Consider the following 24,553-nt stretch of genomic DNA (forward strand, 5'->3'; position numbering starts at 1 on the left):
CTGCCATTAAAATTTGGTGATAGCCTTTTGCTAAATCTAATGTAGTAAAATATTGAGCTTTACCGAGTTTGTCTAATACAGCGTCCATGATAGGTATTGGGTACTTATCTGGAACGGTTACTTGGTTTAAACGCCTATAGTCTACACAAATACGATACTTTTGAATTCCAGAGCTATCTCTTTTTTTAGGTATGACACATATTGGAGAACTATATTTGCTTTTGCTTTTTCTTATAATTCCATTGTTTTCCATGTAAATTATTTGTTTCTTTATTTCTTCTTCATATTTTGGGGAGACCCGATAGAGTTTTGAATTAATAGGTTGGTCTGTAGTAGTTTTTATGCTATGAACTATAGTGTTAGTATTGGTTAAGTGATCCCCTTCTTTGAAACATAACTTTTCGTACTTTTTTGAAAGATTTCTTATTATTTGTTCTTCCTCAGTATTGAGTTCTTTTAACTTAAGATCATCAATTTCACTTACTTCCATTACGCAAACATCTTCTGATTGTTTGGAAAGGAATGGAATTTCGACCCCATTGTTAAGTTTAATAATTTTGTTTTGAAAATCAATATTTGCAAAATTCCTTTGAATGAAGTCCATGCCCAATAGAAAATCATATGATTTTTCCAGGGGCATAGCCACCCATTTTGTTCTTGCATAATTTATATATTTAAACTCCCTTGGCACTTTTGTTTTCACTAAGTAACTGTCACTTTCTATTTTTCCCTTTATCGTATGTATGGTTTTTGAATATTTTTCAATTATTTTGTATTTGGAATTATGTACATTAGTTGTGTTTAAAATGCTTATGGTTGATCCTGTATCTACCAAAATAATATAAGTATCTTCCTCTATTGTTCCTTTTATAAAAATTTTTTTTTCATCCGAGGCTAGTTGGTAAAAAACTCTTGATTATCTGTGCTGTTTACTACTTCCTCATTTATATTATCTACACTCATTGCTTCTGCTGGTGGTTGCTGATAATTTTGATTTTGTCTTACGTTCTGACTCTGTTGTCTATTCGGATTTTGATACTGTCTAATATTTTGACTCTGTTGTCTATTGGGATTTTGAGACTGTTTTACATTTTGACTCTGTTCAGTATTTTGGTTTGTATTTTTATTGGTTGTCTGTTTGTTATATGTACTATGGTCATTGTCATTTTTGGTTAATAATAGTTTTTTATTTAAATTTCCATAATTCAGACCAATATAATTTGCAAGTTCAATTCTTATATCTGTTAATGTTGTTTTATTCATTAAGGCAATGGCCATTGGACCACAAGATAATTCTTTTACTCTTTGAATTAAGAGACCACTTAATATGTCAACTAATCTGCTATTGTTTTCAAAGACCGAAAAATCAGTAATTTCCTCAACAATTGCTCTTACTTTAAAATCAAGATCTCGAACGGTAGTTACCCTTAAGTTATTAATTTTTCTGGTTAGACCCATTTGGTCCGTTCTTGGGCGATAATGATGTCGAAGACGAGTTTTGCAATCAGCCCAAGATGTAGGGGGGTTAATATTAAGCATAGTTCTTGCCTGACCTTGAATTTTGGTGTTGAATATAACAGTGAAGACCTGGTCGTTATCATCATACTCCTCCATGATTTGGTTGACTGCCGAAATGAAGCCATGTAACGTTCCCTCCTGTCCAGTGAACACCGGCAAGTACCTTGTTTCCTTCTCGATGCTGTTTCTCTCCCTTGTTGTTGGATTAGAATGCATCTCTTGATTGGATATTATTATTGATGTTAGCATTTGAATGCATTGTTGTATTTCGTTAATTTGTGCCATTTTAATGGTGTATGTTTTATTGTTTCGTTAACTTTTTTTTTTTTTTTTTTTTTAAGTTTCCACAATAATTCTGTTTGTTTGCACAAAGTGTTTTTACAATATTATATTGTTTCGTTATTTGTCACAAAATGTTTTTATAATATTATATTGTTTCGTTGGCTTAGATTTTCTCCAAAGCTTCCACAATATATATATTTTATTTTGTCACTAAATGTTTTGTTTTCCACAGTATTATATTGTTTCGTTATCTTTGATTGCGTTCAAAGTTTCCACAATATTTTAGCTGTGAACTCGAGTACCGACTGCGCCAATTAAGATTGAGTCTGTTCTGGTTGAGTGTTAAATCAAGACTGCTTTATTGAATAAAATCATATTCTGGTTTGGCTTACATCTAAGTGTTTATAATGTTTTCTTCTGGTCACTTTTCTTGTGACACTCTATGTTTAGGGAAACTGTCACTTATCTTGTGACACTCTATGTTTAGGGAAACTGTCACTTATCTTGTGACACTCTATGTTTAATGGAATGGTATTGTTTATGTTTACATTAATGTGGAGTGTAGACCTCTGGGGTCGGCTGTTATAGGAAGTGTTGCTAATGGCATAACTCGCGCAAGTAGTGGAGTGGTGGAGATGGCGCGAAGCATGATAGTGCATGCTGGAGTTGGCGAATCTTTTTGGGGAGAGGCGATAATGACGGCTGCATATTTACGGAACAGAGCAGAAACTGCAACTTTGCCTGACAATACTCCATACGAGGTTTGGTATGGGAAAAAGCCAAGCGTATCTCATCTTAAAGTATTTGGTATGAAAGCTATTGTTTTAGATAAAACTCATAAGAACAAGTTTTCAGCGAAAGGGAAGCAGCATATTTTGGTAGGTTACTCCGAGACTGCCAAGGCTTATCGTCTTTACAACCCTGTCAAAAGGACCGTAGTAGTATCCCGAGATGCCGTGTTTTTGGAGCACAAGTTCATGAAAGAGTTGGAACACGGTCGAGAATCATCATGTGAGTCAGATGTGGTAATCTTTCAGCCAAGTGAAAAACTTGATTGCGAGCATAATGATGAAGTCCAAGAAAAATCTGTGGAGCAGCAAATTCCAATTGTTGATGAGCAAAGTGGTGACGAAGAAAATGCTGAGGAGGAGCAACCATATACCCGAAGAGGGCCAGGGAGACCAAAGATTGTTCGCACTGGGCGTGCTGGTCGTCCACGAAGAGAGTACAATATGCTGAATGTACTAGATGCGAAAGACGTCATTGTTCCTACCTGTATAAATGAGGCATTTAAGTCAGAGCAGTCGGAAAACTGGAAATCAGCAATGCAGAAGGAGTATGACAACCTAGAAAACATTAGGACATGGAGTTTGGTTTATCTTCCTGCAAACAAAAAGGTTATCGGTTGTAAATGGGTTTTTACCACCAAACGAGATGAGAGTGGCAAAGTTCAGCGCTTCAAGGCAAGATTGGTCGCAAAAGGGTGTGGTCAACAATATGGAATTAACTACAAGGAAACTTTTTCCCCGGTTGCACGTTATTCCTCAATCAGACTGGTGATTGCGTTGGCGGTGGAGCACGAGATGCACTTGCACCAGATGGATGTCTCTGCAGCATACCTCAATAGTGAGCTACAAGATGACGTTTATATGCGACAACCTGAAGGTTTTGTCGATACTGATCATCCCAAGCGTGTACTCAAGCTACATAAATCGTTGTACGGCTTGAAACAGAGTGGGCGTGAGTGGAACCAAAAGTTGGATAGCGTTCTTTTGAAGATTGGTTTCGTTCCGTGTGCAAGCGAACCGTGTATATACACGAGCAAAGTCAATGGGTATTTATCTATTATTGTTGTATATGTTGACGATTTTATACTTGCATGTACCAGAAAAGACGACGTGGCCTACATAAAGCAGCTTATATCAAACGAATTTGATGTGGTCGACGGCGGTGAACTCCATCATTTTTTGGGGATGGAAATCGAGCGAGATGGCAAGACTGGCAATGTCTCCATAGGCCACAAGCAGTACATCGAAGGCTTGTTGCATGAATATGGTATGCAGGACTGCAAGCCGAACGCGACTCCTCTAGAGGTTGGGTTCCAGACGAAGTGCGATAGCGATGATTGCGGTCAGGTGGAGAAGACACGCTATCAATCACTCATTGGTTCGTTATTGTATTTGGCGTTGACTACACGGCCAGATATAATACACTCTGTGGCTAAATTGGCGCAGAGAAATTCAGATCCGCACAAGGAACATGAGGTTGCAGACAAGAGGGTATTGAGATATCTAAGAGGTACCTCAGATGTGAGACTCCATTATAGCAAAACTGGTGTTCCTATCAACTGTTTTGTTGATGCGGACTGGGCTGGCGATTGCAACGATCGGAAGTCGTTCACTGGTTGGTCATTCCTTATTGCTGGAGCGGCGGTGTCATGGGAATCAAAGAAGCAAAATCTGGTTGCCCTCAGTAGCACGGAGGCCGAGTACGTAGCACTTTCTACAGCAGCCAAAGAAGCGATATACATCAGAAAGCTGATCAACGAGATGGGATTCGGGCCGATGGCGAAGCTGATAATTTATAGTGACAACCAGAGCGCACAATGTCTTGCTAAAGATGCTAAATTTCATTCACGTAGCAAGCATATTGAAATAAAATATCATTTTGTAAGGGAAATGTATAAAGAAAATGTAATAGATATCAAATACATTCCCACAGATAGTATGACCTCAGATATATTAACAAAGAACTTATGTAAGGTCAAACATGTAAAGTTTACAGAAATGTTGGGATTAAAATAATTTTTGTACAAGATAGACTTCGCGTTGAGAAGGAGTGTTAAAATATGTATATAACCACCGCAGTATGTCTATCTCTTTCATATTATTCTAGAATGATCCGATCTGTGAATTGTAACGGACATTCTTTCATTTCTGCTTTACGTTCTTTTTCTCACTGCCTGCGCTGCAGCGAATATTCTTATGCATAAGTTTAGTCTCTAATAAACCTCTACTCGAATAAATACAAAAACTAATTATCCTCATAAAACACAACAAAATAATAATGTCAGATTTACAAACGTAGAAGAAAATTCGGAAAACTCCGAAAGTCCTCTGATGTAAAAAATCGAACAAATAAAATATATAGTTTAAATTGCAACCTTAATAGCTACATAACTTTAAACTTTGACGATGTAGGGACAATAAAATTACTATTAGACACAGGAGCTGATGTATCACTAATAAAATAGAAAATAGTAAGAAAAGACAATACAGTTGACATACACAGACGGACAAATTAAGTGGAATAGGCAAAGACGTCCTATTTACAATAGGTGAAACCAAACTCAAGATCAGCAACCTCTCAACGGAACACACCTTCCAAGTAATAGAAAATGATTTTCCCATCCCATGCGATGGAATCCTGGGGCTTGACTTTATAAAAAAATTCAATTGCACACCCAATTATTCCACCAACAAATTGGTAATAGATCCATAGAAATCAAGATATAAAATTATAATCAGTCAGATCAGTCAAAACATGTATTCATATCCCACCTAGAACAGAAAAAAAAAGTACGCATTGCAATATCCTCAAACAATAATAACACCTTTATCCCTAATCAAGAATTACACCCGGGGGTATTCGTCGCAAACACAATTGCTTCTAAAACTAACCCGTATGTCAAACAGTCAAAACAGACGTGCAAATTACAAATATAAACATTTTAAATGAAAACTTGTCCGATTATGAAATCCTAAAAATAGACAAACAACATGATTCAAAACATAAAACCACAATAATGAACAAACTAGCACCCCATTTTCCCGACTTCGTGAAAGACCTTCTACATAAATTATGCTCAGAATTTGATGATGTATTCGCAATGGAATCTGAACAAATATCCTCCAACAATTTCTATAAACAAAAATTAAGACTCAAAGACACAACACCAGTCTACACCAAAAACTACAGGATAGCACACAGTCAAAAAAAAGAAATCAATAAACAAGTGGACAAATTGATCAATGATGATATTATTGAACCATCAATGTCTGAGTTCAATAGTCCAATCTTATTGGTTCCTAAAAAGTCGCTACCTGGCAGCAATGAAAAACGGTGGAGATTGGTAGTTGATTATAGAAAAATTAACAAACAACAAGTAGCGGATACATTCCCACTACCCAGAATGGACGATAGCCTCGACCAACTGTCAGGATTTCATCAAGTAGAATTAGAAGAAAACTCTCGGGACATAACATCATTTTCCACAGATAAGGGTTCATTCAGATTCAAGCAATTACCATATGGATTAAAAAATGCACCAAACTCGTTTCAAAAAATGATGTCCCTTGCATTCACGGGTCTAACACCATCCCAAACATTCCTTTATATGGATAATCTAATTGTAATTGGGTGCTCTGAAAGTCACATGATTAGAAACTTAAGGAATGTTTTTGAAACCTGTCGAAAGTATGACCATGACAAATGCTCTTTCTTCAGTACTTTTCTAGGACACAAATGCACAAATAAAGGAATTTTACCAGACGAAAGCAAGTTCAAAAAGATTCAAGATTACCCGACTCCCAAATATGGCGATGAAGCCAAATGATTTGTAGCTTTTTGTAATTACTATCGCAGATTTATTCCAAATTTTGCATATCAGGCACAATAAATTACACAGGCCGACAATTTTTAGGTCATGAAAAAGTGTTTGAAGTTCAATAGGTCTCCTATTGGGGGGTGCTGATCACGGCCCTGTACTCAGTTTTTCTCCATCACGTCAGGATTTCTAAAAAAATGCGTTTAAATTATTCAAAATTACCTCATTTGCAATATATTATTCCATGATATAAGCATAATATTGTATTAAAAACATTATTATTTTATCCTATTAATATATTAGGATGATTTAACAGAAATTTACAAAATATCAAAAAGTTATTTCTTTGTTATAATGGATAATATATAACACTCTGGATATGGTTCTATAACGAGTATTATGAGTTTGAACCAAAAAGTATGCTATAGGGATTCCAAGAATTGTTTGCTTTTTAATTTTAAAGAATTGTGTGAATTTGCTGCGCCTTACAAATTGTATATTATTTATATGTGCAAACAAGAACTAATTTTCTTACACAGAATATTCTAAAATCTGTTAAAAAATTTGCAAATTTTTTTAAACTTTCTATAGTATACTTTTGGGTGCCAATTTTCCAACCCCAGATCTCCAGATTTCACAAAATCTGGACGTAATGGACAAAAACCAAGTATGCAGTCAGAATCAGCGTGCCCGAATTAGTTAAGAACACCTCTCAAGTTAACGTCAGCAAAAAGCATGTCGGCCTGTGTTATCAAGGAAATATGTAGAATTCAACTGGGATACAAACTGTCAATCAGCTTTTGAATACTTAAAAAACAAATTATTAAGTCCACAAATATCTTAATATCCGGACTTCAATAAAAAAAATTCTGTATCACAACTGATGCAAGCAAGATCGCATGTGGAGCCGTCCTCAGCCAAGAATATGATGGACTCCAATTACCCATATCATACGCATCTAAGGCATTTACAAAAGGCGAAAGCAATAAGTCAACAATCGAGCAAGAATTAACAGCAATACATTGGGCAATTCAATTTTTCAAACCATACATATACGGAAAAAAATTCCTAATTAGAACTGACCATCAGCCATTAACATATCTATTTTCCCTAAAAAACCCCTCGTCAAAGCTTACTAGAATAAGGTTAGATTTATAAGAGTTCGATTAAACCATAGAATACATACATCAGAGGACAAGAAAATTTCGCAGCAGATGCTCTCTCCAGGATTGAATTCGAAAATATAAAAACATAGAAACTAATAAAATATTTAAAGTAGCAACAAGATCAGAAACAGAAAATTAACACATAAGGAAAACAAAATTAACAATAACAGAATAGAAATACCAAGAATATATGAAATAATAAATCCTAACGAAGCCAAAAAATATGCCCAACTTAGAGTACACATTTTTTTTACCAAAAATAAAAAAAAATTACTCTCATTCAACATAGGTGACTTGATCATTAATGGAGGTATAGATCTAGCTCTATTTCTTGCAAGGCTTGAAAAAGAATCCGGTGCTCAAAGAATCTATAATCTGAAGTTGGACATCTTAGAAAAACTATTTAGGTCACTTACACTCAATGAATTAAAACAAAAACAGAATATATGAATTCGATACTAATAGAACTTTGCAAAAATTTTAACATAACTAAAATTAACTCCACGGCTTACAATCATTAAACTTTTGGAACAGTAGAGAGGAGCCATAGAATATTCAATGAGTACATCAGGTCATATATATCCATTAAAAAGGACGATTGGGATGAATATCTAGAATACTTCACATATTGCTTTAACACCAATCTATCCACCGTACATGGTTATTGACCTTTTGAACTAGTCTTTGCGAAACATCCTCAAACTGTCCCTTTCTCATCTGAGACTGTAGAACCTATCTACAACATTGATGACTTCAATAAAGAAATAAAATTTAAACTACAAATAGCACAAATTTACAAAGCATTACAAAAAGAAACATATGATAAAAACACAAAAAAAGTATCACTAACTGAAGGACAAGAAATACTTTTAAAAAATGAGACAGGACATAAATTAGAAAACAAATACACAGGCAAATATAAAATACAGAGAACAGGTCCAAATAATAATATAGTAATAACTGATGATAAAAACAAAAAGCAAACAGTACATTTAGATAGAATAAAAATAATATAAATAGGATATAAGACAAATATATATATTTTTGTTTTTGAAAAAAAGGAGGTGTAGTATACTTTTAGGGATAGCATTAGGCCACATACTTTTTGGGATAGATTATAAGTAATTAGAACTTAAGCATAATGTCTAGCTTTAAGTACCGTTAAGGACACTAGCCATAAGACTAGCCATCTACATTTGTGCTCTAGGAAGCTCAGGCTTCATTTAAGTGACTGTCCTTCATCAAAGTAACCGATACTTTGGTCGTCTTAACCCGGAAACCAGGAAGAAAGAGACAATCGAATGTTTTGCTCTATTTAGCCTTAACGGTCTTAAAATTAATTTTGTGCAAAACCTAACCGTGTCCACGCATCATTCCATCTCATTAATGTTAGGATCGCGCTTCTTTTGAGAGAGAGGAAGTCTTTTTTTCTTCTTCCATATTAATTTATGGGTTCCGTGAAAGAAGCCGCCCATGTTGTAGTCAAATTGCCCACTCATACTTAGACATACACATCCCATATCGACGTTCCATCCCTAGAGAAAACACCTGGCACTTAGCGATTTTGTAGTTGTCAATAAACTTAACCTGCGCGGAAAAGGCATTTACTCTCAAAAGTTCGAGGATCTAATAAAACGTGTTTAACAATAGTTTTATTCCTCAATGCCTATACTTTCGGGACATTAAAAATTCCTATTTCTTTTTTAAGTTTCATGTTAATTAAGATGACATTTAATATTTTTTCTGATTTTAAATTATAAAGATTTAAACTAAAACAGAATAAAGTAATAATAAGGCAGAAGGAAGCTTCTCCGACCATATAAAGTATATATATTCTTGATCAGGATCAACATCCGAGTCGATCTAGCCATGTCCGTCTGTCCGCCCGTCCTTCCGTCCGTCTGTCTGTATGAACACGCAGATCTCGGAGGCTATAAGAGCTAGAGCCACCAAATTTGGTATGTATACTCGTGTAGTATGTAAATGTATAGAGTTAATTGGAATTTTAGCGAAGCCCTCTTACGCCTACAGAATTTACATAAAACTGTTTTTCTTAAAAAGCATGACAGCTAGAGACATCAAATTTGGTTTATATACTCGTTTAGTTAGCGCGCAGAAACTAATTGTTCAAACTTTTTGTCACGCCCCCTTCCCCTTTAATATTTTGCCACGCCCGTTTCCGCCTACATAATTTAGAAAAAATCGATTGCCAGCTGCTATTTTTTGACTATCGCAACCAAATTCTGCAGACCAATTAATCTTATATATTTCTACCAAACTACCAAATTTAAATTAACGCATATCCGATGCTTATGAACATATTTTACTACGCGATCCTTAAGAGCAGAATTGGTCGTTGGCTAGTGGCTGCGCAAGAGTGCTCGTGTGTTTGTAGAGTGAGCGAGATAGCACATAGTATGAAGCATGTAAAAACAATTTAATAGACATACATTTGGTTTTCGAAATTTGAAATATTTGTTTCACCTGGTGTATGCTATATCCAAGTGGGCGAGTCGACTTACTTACTTCATTGTAAAGAGAAGACAGGTGTTGTGGCCGCAGTAGAGAGGTACGCGTGTTCTTGTTGAGAGCTTATGCTAGACTGTAATCACAATGTTCCCATATATACTTTAGATAACAAGTAGGTATAACAATGTTGGGAAATGCTTATTTTAGATATTAAATGATACATATCACATCTCCCCCTTTAAATTATAAACGGTAATTAATTTTTAGATTTTCGGAAATCGTGTAGCTTGAACCGATTGACTTCCCGGCGAGCTCTTGTACTTTGTCGAACGGGTATACCAGAACGTCATCGCGAAGATTGGTTTCGATTCGGAGCTTCATTCGACGTTGCTGCATTTTCACCAGTACAGTTTCCTGAAGGGTATTCGGAAGATCGTGGTGCGTTTCTGGCTGGTCTTCTTGTAGTTCTGGTGCTGGTTGTGGTACAAGAAGCTGGTATGTGGGTTGTCCTCGGACGTGTTGTCTGACATTCGTGGTTTAATTTGGTTGAAATGGCGCTTGATAAAAAAAAAAAAAACTTTTGCTCTCTGACGTGACGGTCGTGTTTTTGCATAGCTCCTGAGTTTTTATTAATACATATTTTTTTTCTCTCAATTTTTAATTGTGCTTAGTTTGTTTACGCTTTCGCTGGTGTTGATCGCTTGACACCCTTGTGTTTTATTTGTTTGGTGCGTTTATTTTATTTTTTTTTCTCTCTGCTTTGTGCTTGTGCTCAGCTTCTCTCCCGCGTAATCACTTTTGTAAGGCCGCCTCTCAAAGTTCGGCTTTTAACTGTTCTTGCACTCTCTGTTGTGCTGTGCACTCTCGCTATCTCTTTGTTTTATTTGTAATTATTGATTTTTTATCAATAATTATCTTTGTGCTGTGTATTAAAATTTTTCTATATATTCTTATATTTTATATATATACACAAAGATAGACACAGACAAACCAGAAAATTTGTCGTATATATATATATATATATATATATATATATATTTTGCCTTATGTTTCTTTTGGCTTTTCAATGGCTTGTTGCGAGTACGACAAATTTTCTGGTTTGTCTGTGTCTAAGCCTGAGCTTGGCTTAATGCGCTGGATTTGCCCATCTTGTGCCAGCCAGCATCTTTATTTTAGCCATATGTATATGGATCTTCCTTTAAAGTTTCTTTTTTTAAACAAACTGGCCAAACAGCTGTCTAACTAGTGTGACTCTAGCGTACATTCATTGTCGCAATTCAAGTTTGTTCCGCCTTCTGAGAAATTGCCCAAGAAATGTACCCTTAAGTTGCCTCGTAAGCAGTCGCCAGCTCTTCCTATTACATCATCTCCCATTTTACTTTCGCCTACACCATCTTCTTAAAGATCAGATTGAAGTACCCATTACAAGCCTTGGTGTACCGCAATCTGTCCCTTCCGGGAATTTTGATCAATCACAGGATCATGCTGGCTCTCAATCACTTGCGGATCCCAATGCTCCTCCGCCTCCACTAACTTTAGTGCCTCATCGTAAACAATTATTTATCTCTAGGCTTGCTCCAGATACTTCTGAGTCGTCTGTGGCAGCTTACATTGGTAATATTTGCCCTGCTAAGGTTTTAATTCAAAAGTTTAAGTTTGCTAGGCCTCGCGAACTCTCCTCTTTTAAAATTACAGTACGAAATGAGTATTTCTCAGCTATGGTTGACACTAATTTTTGGCCATAAACGCTGCCCTCCGTTGACTGTCCACCTTCCTAATTTATCTTCTGCTTCAAAAAACTAATAACGTCTAGTCTTTGCATTCATTATCAAAATGTAAGAGGACTTCTTACCAAGCTCTCGAACCTGTTCTGCGATAGCCAAACCTTTTTCGGCTGACATATTAGCTTTCTCTGAAACTTGGCTTAACTCCTCTGATTGGATAATGAAATTCTTTCTAATAACTTTATTTCTTATAGGCTTCATCGTGTTGGTCGTCGTGGCGGTAGAGTTTTAATTGCTGTCAACTCGAATCTGTGTTCAAGTGTTGTGCCGATTGATCATCCCTTAGGTGTTGAGTTTATTTGCGTCGAAGTTACATGTTCTAACTTTAGCCTATATATCTCTTGTTCATATATTCCTCCAGCTTCTGATATCATGATCTACGTGCACCATGCTGATGCTTTACGAACTATTTTTAGTTTAAAGATCGTGATTTTCTTATAGTTTTAGGTGATTTTCTTGGCTTGTTGATGATAATCTATCTTTCTTAATTCCTTCATCTTAAAATGTTTTTCTTTATGGCCTACTTGAATGTCCGCTATATCAGTTGAATTCTTTTCTTAACTCTTCTAAAATAATCCTTGATCTTGTTTTTGACTCGGATCCCACTGTTAGTTCTGTATGTCAAACACAGCCCCTTGTAAAACCTGAAGATCCTTATCACCCTACCATTGAAGTTACTATTTCTTACAATTCCGTTACTAATTTATTTAATAACATTTTAAACAAAGTTCAATCTTCTTAACAACCTTATTTCCCCTTTTGATTTGTCGTTTCTATTTGAGTGCTGTGATATAGATTGTGCAGTGAATTTTGTTTACTCTGCTCTTAATTCTCTAATCGACAAATGCGTGCGAATATTAATGCCCCTATCGTCTCCAGTACACCGGTCTGGTTCACACGTAGGCTCTCTAATCTCCGTAACATTAAATCGAGATATTTTAAGAACTGGTTCGCGACTTAAAAATGCAAATTATTGTGTAGCCAAATCTCAATTTTGTCTTTGAAATAGTCAATGCTACAATAATTATATCGTTCGCTGTAAGCTGTTGAATTTTATGAGAACCCCAAAAGATTTTACAACTCTGTAAATTCTAAACGACGCTCTAATTTAATACCTTCCACCTTCAGACTTAATGACCAGTATGCTAATAATGATTCAAATATTGCAGATCCGTTTGCTAAATTCTTTCAGTCGACTCTATCTCTAGCTTGTCATCTATGACGTCTTCCTTCGTTCCCGGGCCTGATAATATACCTAGTTGCATCCTTAAAATGTGTTCGATTTCCCTATCTAAGCCTTGATCTCGGTTATTCTTTATATCGAGTGAGACTTGTAGCTTTCCTGATTTTTGGAAGGAGTCTTTTATTATTCCGCTTTTTAAAAGGGTAGCAAATCGGATGTTTCTAACTACCGTGGCATTGCCAAAATTTCGGCAATACCTAAACTGTTTGAGAAAATTATTTCGTCTTCCCTTCAACACCTATCCAGATCCACTATTTCTCCTTGTCAGCATGGCTTTATGAAAGGTCGTTCGTCGCTTACCAACCTTTTAGAATAACGAAACTTACCATCATGGGTTTTTCCCCAAAACTATTGGCTTGGTTAAAGTCGTATCTTATTGGCAGTACCCAAAAGGTGTCTTTTCATTCCTCGATATCTAAAACTGTTCGAGTTACGTCAAGTGTACCCCAAGGCAGTGATCTGGGCCCACTATTATTTACATTGTTTATAAATGATTTGCCTTTGGCCTTGGCTCATTCACGCGTACTCATGTTTGCGGATGACGTCAAGATTTGTTATTCCTATAATGATCCTTCTTTCCAACAGTACTTGCAATCAGATCTCGATGCGTTCTGTGATTAATGCCTCTAAGTGTTCTTTTATGACTTTCAGTCGTTTATCTCCGCTCCTAGCTCATTACTCTATTAAGTCTGTTCGTTATGTTTGACCCTAAACTTTCATTTAATGTTCATATTTCTTCAATTGTCAATAAAGCATGCAGCCTTCTTGGGTTCATTAAACGTTGGGACAAAGAATTTGATGGTCCCTATGTAACAAAGGTTTTATATACTTTGTTAGTTCGCCCTACTCTAGAATATTGCTCGCCAGTGTGGAACCCGCAATATTATGTTCACCAGCATAGTATTGAATCGAGTCTTCGCCTACCTTCTTATTCTGACAGACTTCTTCTTATTAATCTTCTTTCACTTTATATAACCGTAGGCTCGTTTTTGGCATTCTCTTTCTCCATAAATAGTCAACGGCGAAATCATTTCTACCAATTTACTAGATACGCTATATTTTTGTGTTCCCTCACGTCGGACCAGAAACTTTTTTCCTATTCACCTTAGTAGATGTCTGACTAACTACTGTCTTCACGAACCTTTTCGTGCTCTATGCCTATCTTTTAACAACCTTTCTCACCTAATTTCCCCTCATCTTTCTGTCACTTCTCTTCGCGCTATACTTTTTAATCAGCGAAACCAATGAAAATATTCTGGACTTGGATTGGCAACTCATCCCTGACCACATTGGCTGTGAATCGGGGCATAGCTGGCACCTTGTGCAAATAAAACACCTCCACCGGGTCGGGGATGTTTACTTTCTTCATTTAATTATTATCTGTCTTTAGCTTAAGCTTTTTCGTCGCCTGCTTTCTTAGTTGACGTAAATGAATAAATAAAATAAAATTAAAAACAGAGCCCTTTGATGTACGTACGACGTACAGCATTCGTCCAATTGGTCGATCGATAATGCCTTCGATCCACTTTTCTCCACTCAAGAAATTTCGGGTAAATACCTTTTGATTTGTGCTGTATTTTGTCAGCTCTTGCTTAGTTTCGACAGGCTTTTCGAAAAGTTGACTTAATACGGTGCGAACTGAACGACCGTGAAATAACTCAGCTGAAGATTTACCTTGTGCATTGGGGGTGAATCTGTAAGAAGCAAGATATTTTGTCACTGCTGTTCGTACAGCCAAACCTTCCTGAATATTTTTCCTGACAGAAATTTCAAAAGATTGTACAAATCGCTCAGCCAATCCATTAGAGGCTGGGTGAAATGGAGTATGCAAAACTGAATGCTTCAGACGTAAGCTGCGGTCCGTTATCGCTGACCATAGTCTTACGATATCCTTTGCAAAAATTGAAGACAAAGCTGAGATTGTGTTCGCGGTTGTTACCGATGTAATTTGAATAGTAAACGGGAACTGCGAGTATGCGTCTACACAAATTAACCACATGGCATCAAATATTTGAAGATTTTAAGATCAATCACGGGGGCTCCGTGGTACATACGGAACGACAACATTCAAAATGATCTAAATATACCTAGCGTAAAATCTGAAATAGGTAGTCAACAACTGAAGTATTCTGCGAAACTGGATGCACACCCTAATGTTCTTGCCAATTCCCTTACGCGAACTAATAATAGAACTCGTCTTAGAAGAAATGACAGAATAACACAATAATAAGTGATTAGGGCCGCCTGCAATATCCCCAAGATTTATCTTAAGTACTATATTAAAAAAATTTCTCAAACTTGTTAGGCTCTAATTTAAGAGTAGATTCAACAAATATATATTAAACGTAAAAAAAAAAAAGAAAAAAAAAAAAAATTCAAACCCAAGTTTGAACTTTGGAGTTGTGAACTATGCTTGTCAAACGACATTTCTAAGTGTAAAGAATGATAGAGAGCATACAGAGACAGAAAACATAAATAAAGAGCATACAGAGAGAGAGCATAGAGAGAAAACGTAAAGGGAGAGTACGAGAGTCTTGTTGGAGAAGCGGTGACGATCGGACGTCTTTGGAAGAACACAATATACATATACATAATTGGTATTATTTCGATTAAAATTTAAGCTGTAATAAATGTATCAAAATCGGTATCTTGATAAATCAGAAGTGGGATACGAAGACACACGGCTTTCGAAAAAGACGGAATAATCTATTTTTATAAGTGATGGAATAAATTCAAGAATCCAACGAGACAAGGGAAAAAGACAAAACGGCAAAAGTGCAAAACGGTCACGATTTCCCGAAAGAGTAAAAGATATATCTATAGGTCAACGAAACAGTGGAAAAAAAGACAAAACGGCAAAGAAGCAAAACGGTCACAATGTATCGATAGGATTCATCGATATACCGTGTAACATGCGCTTGTCGTTCGAAATTTGAAAACTCAACCGAAAATGGTTAATCGTGGAAACAAACCATTTAGCTTGTTTTTAGTACCCGGATCAGTACATAGTGTTATCGATAATTTATGACCTTACGTATTCACGTAAGTCGTCACGTATCGATCGGTGAGATATCGGCTTAAAGCTCAGCCCTAGATTAAAGAATATTGGCGAAAGGAAAATTAATAGATTAAAATACGCGTGGCCTCGTTCTTTCTTAACTCAACTCCCAAAGGAGACGGAGGTGCTACACTCCTCGCTGCCAACTTCACGGCGATCTTTGCTGCACCCACCGCGTGTATCGTGCAAGAAAAAAATTTAACCCCTTTCAAATATCACATCTCCCCATTGAAATTATAAACGGTAATTAATTTTTAGATTTTCGGAAATCGTGTGGCTTGAACCGATTGACTTCCCGGCGAGCTCTTGTACTTTGTCGAACGGGTATACCAGAACGTCATCGCGAAGATTGGTTTCGATTCGGAGCTTCATTCGACGTTGCTGCATTTTCACCAGTACAGTTTCCTGAAGGGTATTCGGAAGATCGTGGTGCGTTTCTGGCTGGTCTTCTTGTAATTCTGGTGCTGGTTGTGGTACAAGAAGCTGGTATGTGGGTTGTCCTCGGACGTGTTGTCTGACATTCGTGGTTTAATTTGGTTGAAATGGCGCTTGATAAAAAAAAAAAAAAAGCTTCTGCTCTCTGACGTGACGGTCGTGTTTTTGCATAGCTCCTGAGGTTTTATTAATATTTATTGTTTTCTCTCAATTTTTAATTGTGCTTAGTTTGTTTACGCTTTCGCTGGTGTTGTTCGCTTGACACCCTTGTGTTTTATTTGTTTGGTGCGTTTATTTTTTTTTTCTCTCTCTGCTTTGTGCTTGTGCTCAGCTTCTCTCCCGCGTAATCACTTTTGTAAGGCCGCCTCTCAAAGCTCGGCTTATAACTGTTCTTGCACTCTCTGTTGTGCTGTGCACTCTCGCTATCTCTTTGTTTTATTTGTAATTATTGATTTTTTATCAATAATTATCTTTGTGCTGTGTATTTAAATTTTTCTATATATTCTTATATTTTATATACATATATACACAAAGATAGACACAGACAAACCAGAAAATTTGTCGTATATATATATATATATATATATATATATATATATTTTGCCTTATGTTTCTTTTGGCTTTTCAATGGCTTGTTGCGAGTACGACAAATTTTCTGGTTTGTCTGTGTCTAAGCCTGAGCTTGGCTTAATGCGCTGGATTTGCCCATCTTGTGCCAGCCAGCATCTTTATTTTAGCCATATGTATATGGATCTTCCTTTAAAGTTTCTTTTTTTAAACAAACTGGCCAAACAGCTGTCTAACTAGTGTGACTCTAGCGTACATTCATTGTCGCAATTCAAGTTTGTTCCGCCTTCTGAGAAATTGCCCAAGAAATGTACCCTTAAGTTGCCTCGTAAGCAGTCGCCAGCTCTTCCTATTACATCATCTCCCATTTTACTTTCGCCTACACCATCTTCTTAAAGATCAGATTGAAGTACCCATTACAAGCCTTGGTGTACCGCAATCTATCCCTTCCGGGAATTTTGATCAATCACAGGATCATGCTGGCTCTCAATCACTTGCGGATCCCAATGCTCCTCCGCCTCCACTAACTTTAGTGCCTCATCGTAAACAATTATTTATCTCTAGGCTTGCTCCAGATACTTCTGAGTCGTCTGTGGCAGCTTACATTGGTAATATTTGCCCTGCTAAGGTTTTAATTCAAAAGTTTAAGATTGCTAGGCCTCGCGAAATCTCCTCTTTTAAAATTACAGTACGAAATGAGTATTTCTCAGTGTTGAGGAACCAATTGTCATTTGACTCGCATTGCTATACGCAGCAAGACAAAGACTCATGAATGATCTTGCACATCTCACAATGCTTTTGTTTTTGTATTTTCTCTTAAGTTTTCTAGAATATACTGGCGTCAGTCTGGTATGCTCTGTCTCTGTCGCTCTTTATAAACCTATATGACCTACGTAGTTGCGTAAGAATTGAAAATTTAGTAATAAGCAAGCAAACGAACGATCAAGACGTGTTCTGGCAGTGGCAGACACAGTTCAGTGAAGTTTAAGTAAAAATAAAGTTAAGTTCTTATGAGAAATTAAACACAGTGGTTTATTGTTCATCATAATTTGGTCCTTCGAGCCGGATCGTTGGGCATTGTTTGTTTGTTACTCATTGCTTAATAATTTGTTGCAACGTGGTTGCAATTAATTGTTAACCTCAAAGTTAGTAGTCGATAGTTCTGGCCTACTATCGAATAGACAATCGCGTGCTTATTGGAAAAAGCGCGGACAAACGGTGGCGCCACTCGCCTATCGGTATCTGTTATCGATATAATCGACGAGATCGTGAGGGAACACATCTCTGGAAAAAGACGCGTCTTGAAATTTTTGGTCCACACAAGCAGTGGAGATTTCTTGGTATTTCATCATGGAGGAAATGAAAGCATTCATAAAGGCCAGAGGAAGATTGAAGACAACCATTACCCGCATATATGGATATGCAGAGAATCCTGCACAGGATGCCGACGTCTTCGCAATTGATACCAAATTGGAAACTTTGTCCAATGCGTGGAACGAGTTCGTGAAGTCTGGCGACGAATTGGCCAAATACGACAAACTACAGGGTTATGTGGACCCTACCGAAGACTTCGGGATATACGAGGAGAAATATGAAATAGCAAATGCCCGCCTTAAGGCTTTACGAGCTGCCTTGGCTCCGTCCGGCAAGTTGGAAGAAATCGGCGCGGCTGGTAACGATGGTTCGCTCTTCCAAGGAATTCTGCAACAAATGCAGAATCAACAGCAACAACTACAACTCCAGATGCAGCGTCAAATGGAACTCCAGATGCAGTGTCAAATGGAACACCAGCGACGGCAAATGGAGCAGCAGCAACTATTGGTTGAGAAATTGCTCTCGCCACAGCAATCTTCGTCTTCGTCAGGCTCACAGTCGGTTGCAACAGCGGCACCAAGAGATTGTGAGTTACCGAAAATCAACATCAAGCCCTTCGGTGGTGATTACAAGGAATGGCATGCCTTTAAAGACCTGTTTGAGAGTACCATTCACGGAAAGACAACTTTAACGAATATCCAAAAGTTTCATCACCTTAAGTCATGCGTCATAGGAGAAGCAGCGATACTTATCCAGCATCTGCCCGTAGTGGATGCAAATTACGTCACTGCATGGAAATCATTGAGTGATCGATATGAAAAGCCCCGTTACTTGGTGAATTTACTGATGGACACATTCACCGCATTGCCAAAAGCTGTTGGGCAAAACTCATCATCGCTACGCGCTCTGACTTGCGGAGCCAGTGATGTTATTCGGGCTTTAGACGCTTCTGGACAAACGAGCCGTGACTGTTGGCTCATATACTTGCTCATCAACAAGGTTGATGAGGCTACCCGACGTGAATGGATCGACAAAAGCCAAGATATCGAAAATCCTACCATTGAAGAGTTGCTCAAGTTTTTGGACTCACGATGCGATCGCCTTGAGCTCAGTCAAGTTATCGATTATGTAGCGAGCAAACCGAGGGATGAAAAGGGAAAAAGGCAAGCACGCACCATGCTTGCCATTACAGGTAATTGTATGAAATGTCATAGTACTGAGCACATACTGTCGGCTTGTCCTCAATTCCAGAGCTTGACTGTCAAGCAACGTTACACCTTTGCGAAGGAGAAACATATGTGTTTTAATTGTTTGAGAACTGGACATGGAGTAAGCGCTTGTGGCTCGAAGTCTTCTTGCAAGTATTGCAAGCGCCGCCATCATTCTATGCTGCATTCTGAAGGCCATTCTACACAGCAAAATAGCTCAGAGCAGCACCAAGGCAACTCAGGCCAGGTTTCTGAGGAGTCACCAGCGGCATCAGCGATAGCAATGATGAATGTTACCAGACCCAGTAAGCCAAATGGCCAACGAAGAAGCACTCTACCTACTGCATTGGTACACGTCCGAAATTCTCAAGGTGCCTTGCTGACGTGCCGTATTTTGTTGGATAGCGCCTCAGACTTGTCATTCATTTCGGAATGGTGCGTACAGACGTTGGGGCTTGCACGTTCGCCATTTCGAGTTGCCACATCGGGCATCTCAGACGTCAAGGCGGGAATAACCAGAGGTTTCTGCTCTCTCCAGATGATGTCTCGTGTGTCGAGTCATTGCATCGATATTAAAGCTCACATTTTAGGAAAGATCACCTCACCATTGGCACGTGAAAACATTGATGCTTCATCACTGTCGGTATTTAAGGGATACCAAATGGCTGACCCTGACTTCAGAACTAACGCCTCAATCGACATTTTGCTGGGCAATGATTACATTTGGTTAGTTCTCACCGGGGAGAAGTTATGCGATGGTCAAGGGCACCCTATTGCAGTTAACACCATATTTGGATGGGTAATCACATCGGTATACACTTCAAGATTGCAAACATCATCTACGTCATTGCTGACTACGGTTAATATAGATGGACTACTGCAAAGATTTTGGGAACTAGAGGAAGTTCCATCACACACAACTGTAAACAAAGAGGATGAAAAGGTCGAAACGCACTTCCGCCGTACCCACAACTGCAACTCGAATGGAAGATACATAGTCGATTTGCCCTTCAAGGAACAAAACCCACAATTTGCGGATACATTTCAAGGAGCAAGATCGCGCTTTCTCGCAGTCGAGCGTCGTCTAATGAAGGACTCCAGCTTGAAGTTAAAATATACTCAGTTTATGAGAGAGTATATCCAGCTGGGTCACATGAAGGAAGTAGCTGCAGACGAAGACACAAACGTATGTAAGAAGTCATTCTATTTGCCACACCATCCAGTCATAGGCGCCAAGCTGCGGGTGGTGTTCGATGGATCATTTCAAGATCGGGATGGACGATCTCTTAACGACGCACTTTACATTGGCCCATGTATACAACGCAACCTCTTCAACGTTTGTCTGCGTTTTCGAATGCACAGATTGGTATTTTCTGCGGACATCGTCAAAATGTTCAGACAGATTTTAGTGGCCCCTGAACATCAGAATTTTCAACGAATCCTTTGGAGAGAAGACCCTGAGGAACCATTGAAGCATTACAAGTTGACCACAGTCACCTATGGCACGGCATGTGCACCGTTTCTGGCAGTTAGAGTGCTGGAACAACTGGCAACTGATCACGAATACGAGTTTCCAAGGGCGGCTAGGATACTTTTGGATGATTTCTACGTCGATGACGTACTGACAGGAGCCATGAACGAACAAGAACTGCTCGACATTAAGGAAGAGCTGATACTCCTTATGTCACGGGCACAATTGGAGCTAAGCAAATGGGTCTCGAATAGTAAACGAATTGCCAGCAACGAGGGAAATGAAATCGATTTCTCAAAGATGGCAGCAAAGGTGCTTGGGCTGCATTGGCGTCCTGGAGAAGACGTCCTAACATATAAGGTTTCATTATCGGAACATATGACTTGTACGAAGCGACAAGTGCTATCTGACACGGCACGCATCTTTGACCCACTCGGCATTTTGGCGCCAGTGGTGATCAAGTTTAAAATTCTGCTCCAAGAATTATGGCTGCTTAATCTGGATTGGGACTCGGAACTGCCAACGAAGCAAGCGCACTTATGGCAAACATTCAGAAAGGACATTTTCACGTTAAGGAACTTGAAGATACCACGATTTGTAGACAATCAACCCGATGACATCGAACTCCATGGATTTTCAGATGCTTCTTTAAAGGCTTACTCTGCTGTCATTTACAACCGTGTGACACACCTAGATGGAAGCATCGGAGTGGCACTCATTGCAGCTAAAACAAGAGTTTCACCATTAAAGCAGAAGTCGTTGCCACGGTTGGAACTTTGCGGAGCTCTACTATTAGCTCGTTTATTCCAAGCAGTAAGGTCTGGTCTGCGCCAGAAGGATGTTAAGATACACGCATGGACCGATTCTACAATCGTTTTGTCATGGCTTTCGCATCAACCCTGTAAACTTAAAACATTTGTTGCCAACCGAACGGCAGAAATACTAGAGACCATACCACGTAGCGCTTGGAGACATGTCAGCACTAAAGAGAATCCTGCGGATTGTGCATCACGAGGCATGCTAGCGAGTGACTTAATTAACTTTGATCTATGGTGGAAGGGACCATCTTGGCTGCACGACTGTACACTATACTCAGAGACAATGAACAGACCACCAACTTGCTGCTCAATTCTCAAGCCAGCAGCAGAACTTGAGTTCAAAACCAAAATCTTGACAACCATTTCCAAGGATATTGAGGATTCCCCATTTGAGGTACTACTCGGAAGGACATCATCTTGGATCAGACTGGTTCGAGTGGTCGCATATGTATTCCGCTTCGTTCATCGAATCAAATCAAGCAAGTCTAAATATTCAGGACCTCTAAAGTTCGATGAAGTTACCAGAGCAAGGAAGTTTTGCCTACGACAGGCACAAAATCAATTCAATGACGATAGACAGCTGCTTTTGAGGAAGCAATCGGTGGAGCGACGATCAATTTTAAGCAAACTATCTCCCTTCGTTGACGAAGATGGAATTGTACGTGTGGGTGGACGTTTGGAAAGGTCGCAATTGCCTGCAGATGCCAAGCATCCAGTAGTTTTGCCGAAACAACATCGCCTTGTGGAATTGCTGCTGAAACATGAGCATAAGGTCAATCTTCATCCAGGAGTTTCAGCAATGTTTGTAATAATTCGCCAGAAATATTGGATCATTGGCGCACGAAACCTTATTCGACGTATCACACATGAGTGTTTAAACTGTTTTAGACAGCGCCATCACACAGCAAATCAGTTTATGGCCAATTTACCGGCTGTTCGAGTGCGACAAGCCTTTCCATTTGAGCATACTGGATGCGATTATGCTGGACCTATCTTGTTGAAGGTTCACAAGGGACGAAACCCCAGGAAGGAAAAGGGCTACATTTGCCTGTTTGTATGTATGGTTACTTCAGCTCTTCATCTGGAGCTGGCCACTGATCTCAGCACCGACACATTCTTGGCGGCATTAAAACGTTTTATGGCTCGTCGTGGGAAGTGCTCCCAAATGTATAGCGATAACGGTCGCAACTTTGTTGGTGCAAAACGTGCACTAGACGAAATGGTACAGCTTCTCGCTTCACGCGAGCACAATGATGTCGTTTCAAAAGCCCTTGCGGATCAAGGCATCAAATGGAATTTTATTCCTCCATATTCACCACACTGGGGTGGTAAGTGGGAGTCGGCAGTACGCTCGGTTAAGCTGCATTTGCGACGTGTAATAGGAACCAACGTCCTCACCTTTGAGCAGATGCACACACTGCTCTCGCAAATAGAATCTGTCGTAAATTCGCGACCATTGTGCACAGCATCGGATACTGAAATTGCCTACCTGTCACCGGCACATTTCTTAATTGGCAGAACATATACAGCAGTTCCTGAAGACGGCTATTTGCAGATTCCGACCAATCGATTGAGCTACTGGCAGCATGTTCAAGCAATGCTTCAAGGATTTTGGAAGCGTTGGCATCAAGAATACTTGACATCGCTACAACAGCTCCCGAAATGGACCACCAAGTTACCAAACATTGCGATCGGTAAACTTGTACTCATCAAGGACTCTAACGCGCCTCCATCGGCATGGCTCTTAGGACGGGTAACTCAGGTGTTCACAGGAGATGATGGCCTCGTCAGAGCGGTTCAGGTTCTCACCAAATCAGGAGAAGTCACTCGCCCTATCACAAAGATTGCAGACCTACCGGGTTCAGAAACGGAGTTTCAGGGGGGGGCGGGATGTTGAGGAACCAATTGTCATTTGACTCGCATTGCTATACGCAGCAAGACAAAGACTCATGAATGATCTTGCACATCTCACAATGCTTTTGTTTTTGTATTTTCTCTTAAGTTTTCTAGAATATACTGGCGTCAGTCTGGTATGCTCTGTCTCTGTCACTCTTTATAAACCTATATGACCTACGTAGTTGCGTAAGAATTGAAAATTTAGTAATAAGCAAGCAAACGAACGATCAAGACGTGTTCTGGCAGTGGCAGACACAGTTCAGTGAAGTTTAAGTAAAAATAAAGTTAAGTTCTTATGAGAAATTAAACACAGTGGTTTATTGTTCATCACTCAGCTATGGTTGACACTAATTTTTGGCCATAAACGCTGCCGTCCGTTGACTGTCCACCTTCCTAATTTATTTTCTGCTTCAAAAAACTAATAACGTCTAGTCTTTGCATTCATTATCAAAATGTAAGAGGACTTCTTACCAAGCTCTCGAACCTGTTCTGCGATAGCCAAACCTTTTCGGCTGGCATATTAGCTTTCTCTGAAACTTGGCTTAACTCCTCTGATTGGATAATGAAATTCTTTCTAATAACTTTATTTCTTATAGGCTTCATCGTGTTGGTCGTCGTGGCGGTAGAGTTTTAATTGCTGTCAACTCGAATCTGTGTTCAAGTGTTGTGCCGATTGATCATCCCTTAGGTGTTGAGTTTATTTGCGTCGAAGTTACAT

General features: G+C 38.7%; 1 protein-coding gene across 1 annotated transcript; it reads left to right on the forward strand.

Moving 5' to 3' along the window:
* Positions 1–2,495: 2,495 nt before the first annotated feature.
* On the forward strand, positions 2,496–23,836 carry LOC137578355 (uncharacterized). The gene is made up of 6 exons (XM_068292262.1): positions 2,496–2,566; positions 2,732–3,283; positions 3,353–3,540; positions 3,694–4,386; positions 18,555–22,740; positions 22,828–23,836. Exons 1-6 carry the CDS (start codon positions 2,496–2,498, stop codon positions 23,834–23,836), a joined length of 6,699 nt encoding a protein of 2,232 aa, XP_068148363.1.
* The last annotated feature ends 717 nt before the right edge of the window (positions 23,837–24,553 follow it).

This window comes from Drosophila tropicalis, unplaced genomic scaffold (assembly GCF_018151085.1).
Source record: "Drosophila tropicalis isolate 14030-0801.00 unplaced genomic scaffold, ASM1815108v1 contig_1, whole genome shotgun sequence".
Classification (NCBI taxonomy): Eukaryota; Metazoa; Arthropoda; class Insecta; order Diptera; family Drosophilidae; genus Drosophila; species Drosophila tropicalis.